This window comes from Chinchilla lanigera, unplaced genomic scaffold (assembly GCF_000276665.1).
Source record: "Chinchilla lanigera isolate Chin_1 unplaced genomic scaffold, ChiLan1.0 scaffold00093, whole genome shotgun sequence".
NCBI classification, from domain to species: domain Eukaryota; kingdom Metazoa; phylum Chordata; class Mammalia; order Rodentia; family Chinchillidae; genus Chinchilla; species Chinchilla lanigera.
In genome coordinates this window covers 7497309-7509425 of record NW_004955494.1, presented here as the reverse complement: position 1 = coordinate 7509425, position 12117 = coordinate 7497309, and the positions used below count along the sequence as shown (strand labels likewise).

The following is a 12117-nucleotide window of genomic DNA, read 5'->3' as shown; positions in this document are numbered from 1 at the left end:
CTCAGATCCAGAATCACCTTGTTAGAAACAAACCCCAGATCTCACACCTTGCTCAAAGCCTTCCAGTGGTTCCCCATTTACACTCAGCAGAAACCCTAGGCCTTCCATGGCCTGGGCAGCCCTATGAGACCTAAATCCAAGTCGCCTACCTCCACTTACAACTTTCTGACTTTCCTCTGAGTGAACTCTGCTTCCACCCCTAAAGCCACTTTGCTGTCCTGCCCCCATGCTCCTCCTCACCGAGGGCCTCTGCTGCTGCTCCCCAGGCTGGAGTGACTTTATCCTTAATTCCGATGACAGGTCAGCTTCACAGGAAGGCCTTCTCTTAATATCATTATTAATTACTAATGTTCTGTGGTACTTGGGAATGAACCCACCAAGCACTGGGGTACATCCCAGCCCCTTTTATAAAAGTTTTATTTTAAGATAGGTTTTGCTGGTTTGCTTAGACTGGCCTAGGACTTGTACTTCTCCCTCCTACGGCTTCTGGAGAGCTGGGCTACAGATGTGTGTCACCACATCTGGCAACACCTTTTTAAAAATGGAAAGTAACCATTCCCCCAAGAACTTTCTATTGTTCCCCCACGTTTATTTTATCCTATAAACGTCATTATTGTCTGATATACTGTATATTTTACTTTCTGTTTATCTTTTCCCAGTGCCATTAAAGTATAAACTTCAAATGTACAAAGACTTTTAGATAAAATTTTTGTATATAATGTGGCATCATAAATAATTGCTTAATGAATACACTTCATATGCTTATACAAATTTTTGTGGTTGCTCCCCAGATCTGCATGACAATTTAAAAAACAAAGTGAAAGAATGCACATCTTTCCAAAGCAAGAAAACTGGCATGAATTGGACAGATGATGAAAAAAATATCTACAGGGATAAAAGAATAGTTCAATCTCAAGAACTGTTGCAGTATATCCTCCCTATCATGGAAAGCCCTAAAAACATAGATGCCGGTCAGATAAAACAGCTGTTCAATTCGAGAGCCAACCTCCCAATTTCACATAAGTAAGTCAATATAATTCTATCATCCCTAAGTATTTAATTTTTTTTTGCAGTGCTGAAGATCAAACCCAGGACCTTGTGCAGGTAAGGCAAGTACCTTGCCACTGAGCTATACCCTCAACCAATTTCTACTATTTAATTCATTTTTAAATAAGGAAGTGATACTTATTAATTCATTATTATAAGACACAATCCTGGATAAACAAATAGGCTTTTGAAAGTGGTGTAAACTATACCACATTTGACAAAGGGACAAAAGTCCAAAGCTTTAAGAAAACACTAGACATGTGAAGGACTAAGGCCTTATTTGAGTGGTTGTTTGTATGAAACTACTCATTCATTTGGACCTATGAATAGAGTGTGCATAAATAGTATGGTCCTAGCCTGACATGAAAATTTTCAGGTATTTTTAAACCTTATAATCCTAGTGAACAACTAGAATTAAAAATGACTAACTTGTGTTACTTCAATTTATTGATACCCATAGGCAGCAAAAGGGGTCGTTATTTCTTTTAAAAATTAAAAAAAAAAATCTCTTAAGACCAAGAGAAGATCTGTATAAGCAAAGGAAGTAACAAGCTGAAAAGACTAAGTATAATATTAATATTACCAACAAACTTTATAAAGTATTTTCTGTGTGCTAGAAGTCTAGGTTATATATCTGTATATAGTTGGCCTTCCACATGTCTTGTTTCCATATCCACAGATTCAACTAACCTCAGATCCAAAAGTATTTTTAATCCACAGTTGGTTGAATCCATAGATGTAGGACCTATGGATACAGGGCCAACTGCACACCTTACATTCTACACATAAGAAAATCAAGGTATAAAGAGATCAAGTGGTTTGTCTGAAGCCACACGTTCCAACAGGTAGCAGAATCAGGATTCAAGCCTGCTGGGTATTCTGGTTCCACTGTCCCTCTGAACTTCAGCATTATGCCTTGCTTTTTCTCTTAATAGTATAACTGAAAAACAGAACCAGTATACTTAAAATACAAAGAATGCCTACAAATTTACTGGAAAATCGGGAATCTTTTCAGAGAAAAATTGACATAGCTTTCTCTTATAGTTGTTAAACTATAAAAGAAAAAGTATAGTAACAAACATTAGAAATGTAGGCTGTTGGCAAAATCCAAAGAATATAGACTAACACAATGATGAAATTCCATTCTTGCTTCTTCAGGGAAGAATCCATTCACTGATTGTGGGAACCTAAATTGGTACAGAGTTTCTACAGAGCAATCCAATGATATAAATGAAAAATCCTTAATTTCATACATTCTTACATTGTGTGTGTGTGGTACTGGGGATTGAATTCGGGGCCTCATGCATGCTACCCACTAGCTCTACCACTGAGCTACACCCTCAGCTCAGATACATTCATTGTCACTACAAAATTCTACTTTTAGAAATTGACCCTTATAGGGAAAACATAAATAAGGGCTAAAAGGCTTATTATTATTATTAAAGTGATGTTCATTTCGGTATTGTTTAGAAGAGTCAAAAAAGAATACAAGAGTCTAAGCGCTCAAAAACAGATTGCTTAAATAAATTGTAGTACATCTATAAAATGAAATATTATGTAGCTATTCAATATTATAGGTGAAGATTAACATGAAATGACGTGTGGATAAAAAAGGCTAACAGTTTGACTTCATAATATTGTACTTATATGTGTGTAAACATTATTATATACACTCAAACACATTTAAAGTAGAAAAACTAAAAGCAGATATTTCCCAAAATGATTAACTGTGCATAAAGTATGGGCATGGATGACCTTCCTCTTCACACTGTTTTTTCTAAATGTTTAATTAATGTTTCTTCATTGTATAATCAGCAACATTATAAAAGTGAGCAGTTGGTGACAGTTTCTCATGGAGTGGGGTAGCAATCACGCTGGAGAAAGTGGAGCCTGACAGTAAGTTGGCTATTATGGGGCAGGTGAATCATAGTGGAAGGTCCAGGGGAGCCAGGGATCAAATACAGTAATACCGACAAATCTCAAATCAGGAACCTATTGACAAAGCAGAGGCAGAGAAGCTGAGAATCTGGAGCTGGGAAGGTCTGGGTGACAATTAATGTTTAGTCATTACTTTCATAAGAGATTCCTTACTTATTCTGAACCCAGAAAAACACTCAATGTGGTCTGGCCTGATCCTGAAGGTGTAGACAAATACTAGGTTGTATTGAGGCCTCTTTGTTTACAGATATCAGAAACCACTTCCAACTAGCTCAGTTAAAAAGCAGGAAGTAAAAAGGAAAACATTATAAGAAAGGACGAGCTATTCATGGAAACTGGAGGAGAGGGCTTCAGCCAGCCTTCAGAAAAGAACTAGGACTAGGAAGTAGGAAACTATCAGAGCTCTTTAGCCACCTCCAGTCTGGTTTTCTCTCTCTGCAGAAGTGTTCACATCCCTCAGCTCACAAGTTTACATCCTGTACCGCTCTGACTGCTTGCTCTTTCTCATTCCCAACTCTGAATTGTAGGGAAGGATATCTGATTGATGATCATGCCGGTGGGTAGAGGTACCGCAGTTACCTACACATAGGTATTTACGTGGCTGTTGAAATCCCACCCTGTGGACCTAGAGAAAGACTCAGAAATGGGCAAACTGTGCCCGGAGAGGACAACCAAAAGCATCTCCTGTAGGTGTATATGGCCAGGGTGTGTAAAGAGATGCGACGTTGGTGCTTTTCTGGCAGTAACTAGGAGCCCCTCCCCTCCGGCCTTCATAGAATCTGAGCAGGAAGCCTGGATATCTACTTCCATCTGAACATACTCCCCTAATTCTCTTTTGGGACAGAATCACAAAAAGCTGGCTAGGACAGAAGGCTTAAATAAAACCTAGAGCCTCATAGTATAAAAATGCCCATTTTAATCAGAAGTAAATCACCTTATTAAGTGCCAGGAAGATCTCAAAATAATGTTAAAAAGACAATTAGTAGTTTCAAATGCTAAGGTGATAGTGATATTAGAATTTTCTAACAAAGATTTTTAAAGCAGTCATAGTAAAAATGCTTCAACAATACCACTTAAAATAAATGAAAAAATAGAAAACTTTTTTGAAAGAGATATTAAAATGAACCAAATGGGAAAAAAATGTTTTTTGAGGCAGGGTCTCAATATGTAACCCAGGTTGTCCTTGAACTCTTGGTGATCCTCGTGTCAGCCTCCCAAGTGCCGGGATTACAGGCATGTACCACCACTCCCGGCACCAAATGAGAAATTTTCAACAAAAAAACACAATAATAAATTTAAAAATCTCAGTGTTTAACCATGTTAACATGGTAGGATAGTGGAAAGAGTCAGTGAACTGAAAGAGATTTTAAAAAATAGAAATTATTCAACCTAAACATCAGAGAGAAAATATACTAAAAATAAAATGAACAGGGTCTCAGACACCTGTGGGCCTACAAAATAAGATCTTTTATTGGTGTTATCAAAGTTTCAGAAGAAGAGGTGAAATAAGACAGAGCTAAAAATGCACACAAATAAATAATAGCTGAAAATTCACAAATTTAGCAAGCAACATAAGCCTACAATCAAAAAACTGAGCAAACCACTAATCACATACACTCAAAGAAAGAAATCCGTGCCAAGACACACTCAAATTTAACTTCTGAAAACTTTTTTTAAAAGGAAAATATCTTGAATGTAACCAAAGAAGAACAACACTTTTCCTGAAAAACAACAGAATGACAGTTTATCATCAGAACCCTTGGAGACCAGAAATGGCACAGCACTGTCAATTACTGAAATAAAAGAACTGAAGAATTAAAATTCTATACCCAGTGAAAACAAAGGAGAATCAAGAAATGTTTAGATGAAGTAAAACCAGAAGATCTACTCTATAAGAGTGGCCAAGGGAATTTTTCTAAACAAATAGGAAATGCTAAAAAAGGATCATAAGACAGAATATAGTAAGCAAAATATAGATAAATATAATTGGTTTTCTGAATTACTTTTTATTATGGGAGGACAAATTATAACCCTGATATGACTCTGAATGTATATAAAGGGAACATTTAAGGCAATTAGAAGTGTGAGAAGGTAGAGAGATGTGAAGTGAAGTAAGGTTTCTATACCTGACTCACACTGGTAAGGTGAATTAATCCCTGAACTATAATGTCATAAATATGTAATATTATTATATATTGTAGAGCAATATCTCAAAAGCTATTCAAAGCCTGGTGTGGTGATGCATGCCTGTAATCCTAGCACTCTGGAGGCTGAGGCACAAGGATCACTGCAAATTCAAGACCAGCCTGAACTACAAAATGAATTCAAGGCCAGCCTGAACTGCATAGTGAAACCGTGTCTCAAAAAGGAAAAAAAAAAAGCTATTCAAAGGGATACATTCAAAAACACTATAAAGCCAAGTATGGTGGCACAGTCTGGTAATTCCAGCACTCAGGAGGCTGTGGCAGGAAGATTGAGAGTTCAAAGTCAGCCTAGACTACCTAATGAGTTCAAGACTGCCCTGGGCTATATAATGAGACTCTTCTAAAATCCAAAAAAAAACCACACTATAGATAAATAAAAATAGAGTTCTAAGAAATGTTCATGTTATACAGAGGAAGACAGAAGAAACAAACAAAGACAGTGAAAAAGGAAACAAACAAAACACAAAGAAAAAGAAGACTTAGACCTTAAGATAGCAATAATTATATTAAACATAAATGGTCTAAAGAAAACAAGACAAGGATTGGCAGAATAAATTTTAAAATATTACCCAGTAATACACAGTCATAAAAAAATTCATTTCTGGGGCTGGGGATTTAGCTCAGCGGCAAAAGCGCCTGCCTGGCAAGCGCAAGGTCGTGAGTTCGGTTCCTGATACCGGAGAAAAACCAAAAAAAAAAAAAAAAAAATTCATTTCTAACATGACAGTACAGGCAGGCTGAAATAAAAGGACGGAAGAAAATCTGTCATGCAAACATTAATAATAAATGAAAGGGTAGCTATGTTAATATTAAATAAAACAGATTTCAGAGGAAATGAAACTCTTAGAAAGAGGGGGCATTCCATAATGATTCAAAAGTCAATATACTAAGAACACAGCAACTTTAAATGGTATGCATAAAACTACAGAACTGAAAGCAGAAATAAAACTGAAAGAAACAAATCCAAAATCAATTCAATAAGAATATAAATATACAATTTATAAACTGTAAAACACTCCACCCAACAACAGCACAATACATATTTTTTCAAGTGTGAATGGAAATTATACCATATTCTGGTGGTAAAACCAACCTCAACATACTTGAAAGAATTTAAACAATATGAAGTGTACTTCCTGACCACAGTGGACTCAAACTACCAATAACAAAAAGAACAATAACAAAACCCAGACACTTGAAAACTAAGCAAAACACTTCCTAGCAATTCATGAGGTAAAGATTGTTTCAAAGGGAACGAAACTGTGGTATGATGTTTTTTATTCTTCTGGGAAAATACCCAGAAGGGGAATAGCTGGGTTAAGTGGACTTTCTAATCCTAGTTTTGTGAGGAATCTCCACACTGATTTCCACAGTGGTTTCACCAATCTATACTCGCACCAGCAGTGGAGAAGGACTCCTTTTTCTCCATAGCCCCTCCAGCATTTTTTACTGGTTGATTTCTTAATGATAGCCATTCTTTCTATCATCTTATTTGTTGAAACTCTGTATTGTTTATAATTTTTTTGTTTTTATTTTATATTCTCTTTAATGGTTTAATTAATCTTGCATTCTTACATCTGGTAATCTGACCAACTTCGATGAAGTTAAAAATATGTAATATAACAACGACGGTTAATCCCTATCATTTTGTTCTGAAACCCTGTATCATTCTTATTGTTTTTGCTTTGTTTTGTTTTTATCTATGTTATTGGCATTTTGCTATTTTTTTAAAAAAATTCTCTTCAAAATAAAGTAAAAAGGGGAAAAAACTATATTGAAATGTATAAAAATGAAACTACATTACATAAAAATTTGAGATACAACTAAAGCAGTAGCAAAATGGAAATGTATGGAACCAAATGTGTACGCGAAAAAGGAAGTCTTAAATCCATAAATTTCCCTGTCAAGAACCTGTAAAAAGAAAAGTGAGTGCTGGGAATATAGCTCAGCAGCATGGCACCTGCCTGGCAAGCACAAGGTCCTATGTTCGATTCCCAGTTCAAAAAAAAAAAAAAAAAAAAAAGTGAATAAACCGAAGACAAGGAGAAGGAAAGTAAAATGAAGATAAAAGCAGAAATTAATGAAACTGAAAAGAAAAATAACAGAATCAGTGAAACAACTGGATCTATGAAAATATCAATAAAATTTTCAAACCTTAGTCAAGATTAACAAAGAAATTAAGAAAAATACATGAGACACTGGTATAAGTATGAAACAAGCGTTCTCACTAAAGATTTTGTGGACATCACAATGATAGTACTGTCAAAAAGACAGTAGAAAACATTACAAATGCACAAATTTGACAACTTACAAGTAATAGATCATTTCCTCAAAACATGCACGCACACACACACGCACGCACATGCACATGCTGTACCATAACTCACTCAATATGAAATAGAATATTTGAATGTCATGTGACTATTAAGGAAGTTGAATTCATAATTGTGAATTTGAAAAAAAGGAATCTCTTGGCCCAGATAGTTTCATGGGAGAATTTCATCAAAAATTTAAAGAAGAATTAACACCAATTCTCCACAGTTTCTTCCAGAAAATAGAAAAGTACCTTTCACTATTTTTAAAAATCAATGTAATCTCCCATATTAGCAGGCTAAAGAAGAAGAAAACTTGCTGGCGTCATGGCAAATGCCTGTAACCCCAACTCTTGGGAGGCTGAGGCAGGGTGATCACAAGTTTGAGCTCAGTGTCAGCAATTCAGTGACTCAGTGAGACCAAGTCTCAAAATAAAAATACATAAATAAATAAAAGGGGTTGGGAATATAGCAGTGTGGAAGTCCTGGAAAAAGGGAGGAAGCTGAAAAGAGGGAGAGAGGGATAAAAAGAAGGGGAGAGAGAAAGGAATTAAGCAAATGGAGAAACCCAGCATGGATTGGAAAAAATCAACACATGCCAACATCAGTTGCTCCCAAATTGATACACAGGTTTGGTAAAATTTCTAGCAAAAACTCAGTAAGACAATTTGCAGATATAAACAAGATTATTCTAAAATTTTTATATAAAGGCACTAAAATAGCAAAAACATTTTTGAAAAAGGATCAATGGGAGGAATCAGTCTACGCAAGTTCAAGACTTCACACAGCTGGTGTAGTGAAAAATGAAGAGACACATCAGCGGAACCGAGTCTAAAACCCACATGAATACATTCAACTGATTTTGACAAAAATGCAAAAGATGTCTTTCCAACAAATGGTGTCTAACAAATTGGACATCCATAAACAAAATAAAAATGAAACTTGACTTAGACCCTAAAAATTTAATTCAACATGGGTCATGGACTTTGCCGGGCAACATAAAATTATAAAACGTTCAGGAAAAAATATATATATATATATTCTTCAGGACCTAAGCCCTAAGGCTTAATACCAAAAGTGTGATTCATAGAAGGAAAAATCAAGAAATTGGACTTCATCAAAATAAAAATCTTGCTCTGTAAAAGTCACTTTGAGAGTATAAACAGACCAAGTAAAAAATAAAGTAATAAGTAAAATATCCTGGAAAATCACACAAAATACTGGTATCTGGATTAAATAACTCTCAAAATTCAACAGTCAAGAAACTTTTGTTTAGAAAATAGCCAATACAGATGGCACACAACCACATGAAAAGATATAAAATCATAGCCACTCGGGAATTGCAAAGCAAATACACAGAGGTATCACTGCACACTCATCAGAATGGTTAACATAAAAACTAGCAAAAACAACTAATGCCAGGGAGGATGCAGGGAAATTGGATTATTCATATATTACTGGTAGAAACTTAAAATGGGGCAACCACTCTAGAAAACAATTTGGCAGCTTCTTTAAAAACTAATGATGTAACTACCACATAACCCAGCACTTGCTCTCCTAGAAATTAATCCAGATGAAATGAAGATGTAAGTTCACATGAAAACCTGTACACAAATGTTCATGCAACTCTGTAGTAATAGCTGTAAACTGGAAACAGCCCGCAGGTCCTTCAATGGATGAATCATTAAACTACAGTGTACCCATGCCCTGGACTGTTCCCAGCAACAAGGCATGATCCATGATATACAGAACAACCAGATGAATCTGCACAGAGTTACGCTGAGTGGTAAAGAAAACGCTAACTTCAAAAGGTTATGTACTGTTTGATCTCATTTTTAGGACATTCTTGAAGTACCAATATTATATAGGTAATAGGTCAGTGGTTCACAGGAGTGAAGGATGAATGTGGTGGTGCACACCTGTAATCCCAGCACTCAGGAGCCTGAGGCAGAAGGATTGCCGTGAATTCAAGGCCAGCCTGGGCTACACAGTGAGACCCCATCTCAAAAAAACTAAAAATTAATTGCTTAAAATAAAACATGAGGGCACCATTTTGTATACCAACCACATCCGTTTAGCTTTACTGTGATATTGTGCTACAGTTTTGCAAACTGTTACATTTGTAGGAATCTCGGTAAGGGTACATGGGATCTGCCTGTAATGCACCTTCTAAATGCATGTGAGTCTACAGTTATCTCAATTTTAAAAGTTTAATTAAATACACAGTGGAGGGCCAGAGATATAGCTCAGTAGCACAGCGCCTGCCTGGTAAGTGCAAGGTCCTGAGTTCAATCCCTGGTACCAAAAAAAAAGAAAAAAATACGGTGGAAATTCTGGGCTAAAAACTATAATTCTGCAGAAAAACTGAGAGACTTTTAGTGGCTACAACGAGTAATTTACAAAACCTCCCTCTGCTCAGGTGGGACTCACTGACCTTTTGACTGGCCATAGAAAAAATTGTACTGTATAGCATTATCATATAATGAATCTATCCTCAGAAAATAAACAGGGTAGGGGCTGGGGATTTAGCTCAGCGGCAAAGCGCCTGCCTGGCAAGCGCAAGGTCGTGAGTTCGGTTCCTGGTACTGGAGAAAAACCAAAAAAAGACAAAAAAAAAAAAAAAGAAAATAAACAGGGTAGAGATTGAGGGCAAAGTGGAGTTTTAGAGAACCTGTATTTCCACTAGATAACAGGTAAGGTGCTGGGGCCAACAGCGACCATTCTATGAGGAAAGCTGTGGTCAGGGAACTTGTGCAGGTAATCATATCCTCCAGGCACTTGGAAATACAGGACTGGGACAGTGCTGCAAACAGTGAGGAAATGAAGACCTGGCTCATACATATAGAGATGATGATAAAAGTCCTAAGGACAGTGAACTCCCCAAAAGCCAAACATGTCCAATTTGTACTATTACAATAGACACCTCAGAGTGTAAAGTAGGCATATGCTGGGTAAAAACTTACATTTGTCATTTCTTTTCTAGAATAAAGCAAGCTTCTTGCATAAATATAAAGAGATACAGCACCTCTTGGACAACACCAAGAAGTCCCCTTTTCGTAACTCCAAAAAGCCTTATGACAAACACCTCAGACTGGCTCCAGTGTGAGCCCCAGAGGCCACTGGGAAGTTTTTCACCTTTCAAAGGCCACAAGAGGAAATGTTTTCAAACCCAGGCCACAAAGACTGAAGACGCACAGTCTCTCAGGAGCAAGTGGGAGACTGCTTCCCCACGTTTCGAAATGGATACCAGTATTCTAAAAGACAGGAGTCTTCCAGCTGAAGAACCCAACCTGCAGAAACCTAAGCAGATGATTCCTCATCTAACTAAAAATAAAGTTGAGCAAGCAAACAGTAATGACGGACTTCTCGCCTTCCGGCGGAGGTTACAAAGGGACAATTAGTCTGGCTGTGCGCTGCTCTGAAGACTGAGAAATGACATAGGCTGACACAGTAAAAAGAAAAGCCCTCCTCTTCCTGTCTCTCCCTCATGCAGATACTACATTACAGACTCCAGATCGCCCCGCGTCTTCAGTGGAAACATCTTGCAGAAGTTTAAGAGAAATCCAGAGAAAATATAAAACACTTCGATATTATATTTGATTTTGTCAACATGGAAAAAGCGACATTTGATTTCTTCCAAAATTACTTCAGCAAACATGACCAAAAAACTAAGAGCTGAAGGGAAGAAGGACATTACTATCACTCATTGTAAACTCCTAAGTACTTCAAATGAATTAGTCAACAAATACCATTTCCTGAGTTTCTGCTGTACGGTTGATGAGTGAGGAACCACTGGTGATGTAAGAGACATTTCTCCCCACTAGAATATCATATAATTGTTCTTATAATGCAAACATGACTCAAATGATTACAGAAATGATACCATGCAGAGTAAAATACTAAGCTGTACACCTCCAACCAATAAAGAAAATCATATATTAAAAGGTGCTAGTTGCACAGACCACAGTGTGGCACAAAATGGCAGTAAAATTCATAGATTACGGTATAAAAGTCATTTTGCCTCTCAAAATGAAACAGAGGTGTAAAAGATGAGAGGTACAAGCTGGGTGTGGTGGCACATGCCTATAATCCCAGCACTCGGAAGGCTGAAGCAGGAGGATTGCTACAAGTTTGAGGCCAGCCTGGGCTATATATTTAATTCAGGGTCAGCCTGAACTATACAACAAGACCTTGTCTCAAAAAAACAAAAACAAAACAAAAAAGGTGAGATGTACAGTTTCTGTCAGAGCTGGTGAGTGGACATCACCAGCCATTTATCCCTGTAGATGCTGAACAAGTCCAGCACCGCATACGTTTCATTCTTTAGGCAGTGGGGCTTGGGACGTGCAGAAAAACAGGTCTGTCAGCAGGTAAGTGGGGATGGGTATAGTAAGAGAGAAAACAGAGTCCACCAGTAAGGGCCAACCGCAGCATCCAGTGTAGGGCACAGCTACACAGAAGGAGGGCCAGGCTCGTGAGGGAAAGTCAAGGTGTAGCTATCACGCTGATCAGGGCAGGGTGGAGCAGGAGGGTCTGAGGTGTCAGCAGTATCTCCAGCAGCCAAGGAAGGGTTCAGGACAGCCTGTTCCTTTGTAAAGGGATAAAGATTGTGTTTT

General features: G+C 37.3%; 1 protein-coding gene and 1 long non-coding RNA gene across 14 annotated transcripts in view; one reads left to right on the top strand and one right to left on the bottom strand.

The window, feature by feature from the left end:
* Agbl3 (ATP/GTP binding protein-like 3) overlaps positions 1-11462 on the top strand; it is a 72174-nt gene extending 60712 nt beyond the window's left edge. For all 10 annotated transcript variants that reach the window (XM_013504933.1, XM_013504934.1, XM_005405496.1 and 7 more), the window contains 2 exons: positions 792-1023; positions 10485-11462. In XM_013504933.1, coding sequence (XP_013360387.1) covers positions 792-1023; positions 10485-10902 — 650 coding nt within the window. In that variant the 3' untranslated portion in view covers positions 10903-11462. The remainder of the gene's footprint in view (positions 1-791; positions 1024-10484) is intronic.
* LOC106146742 overlaps positions 1-12117 on the bottom strand; it is a 32344-nt gene that overhangs the window by 4125 nt on the left and 16102 nt on the right. The gene's annotated exons all lie outside the window — the stretch shown is intronic.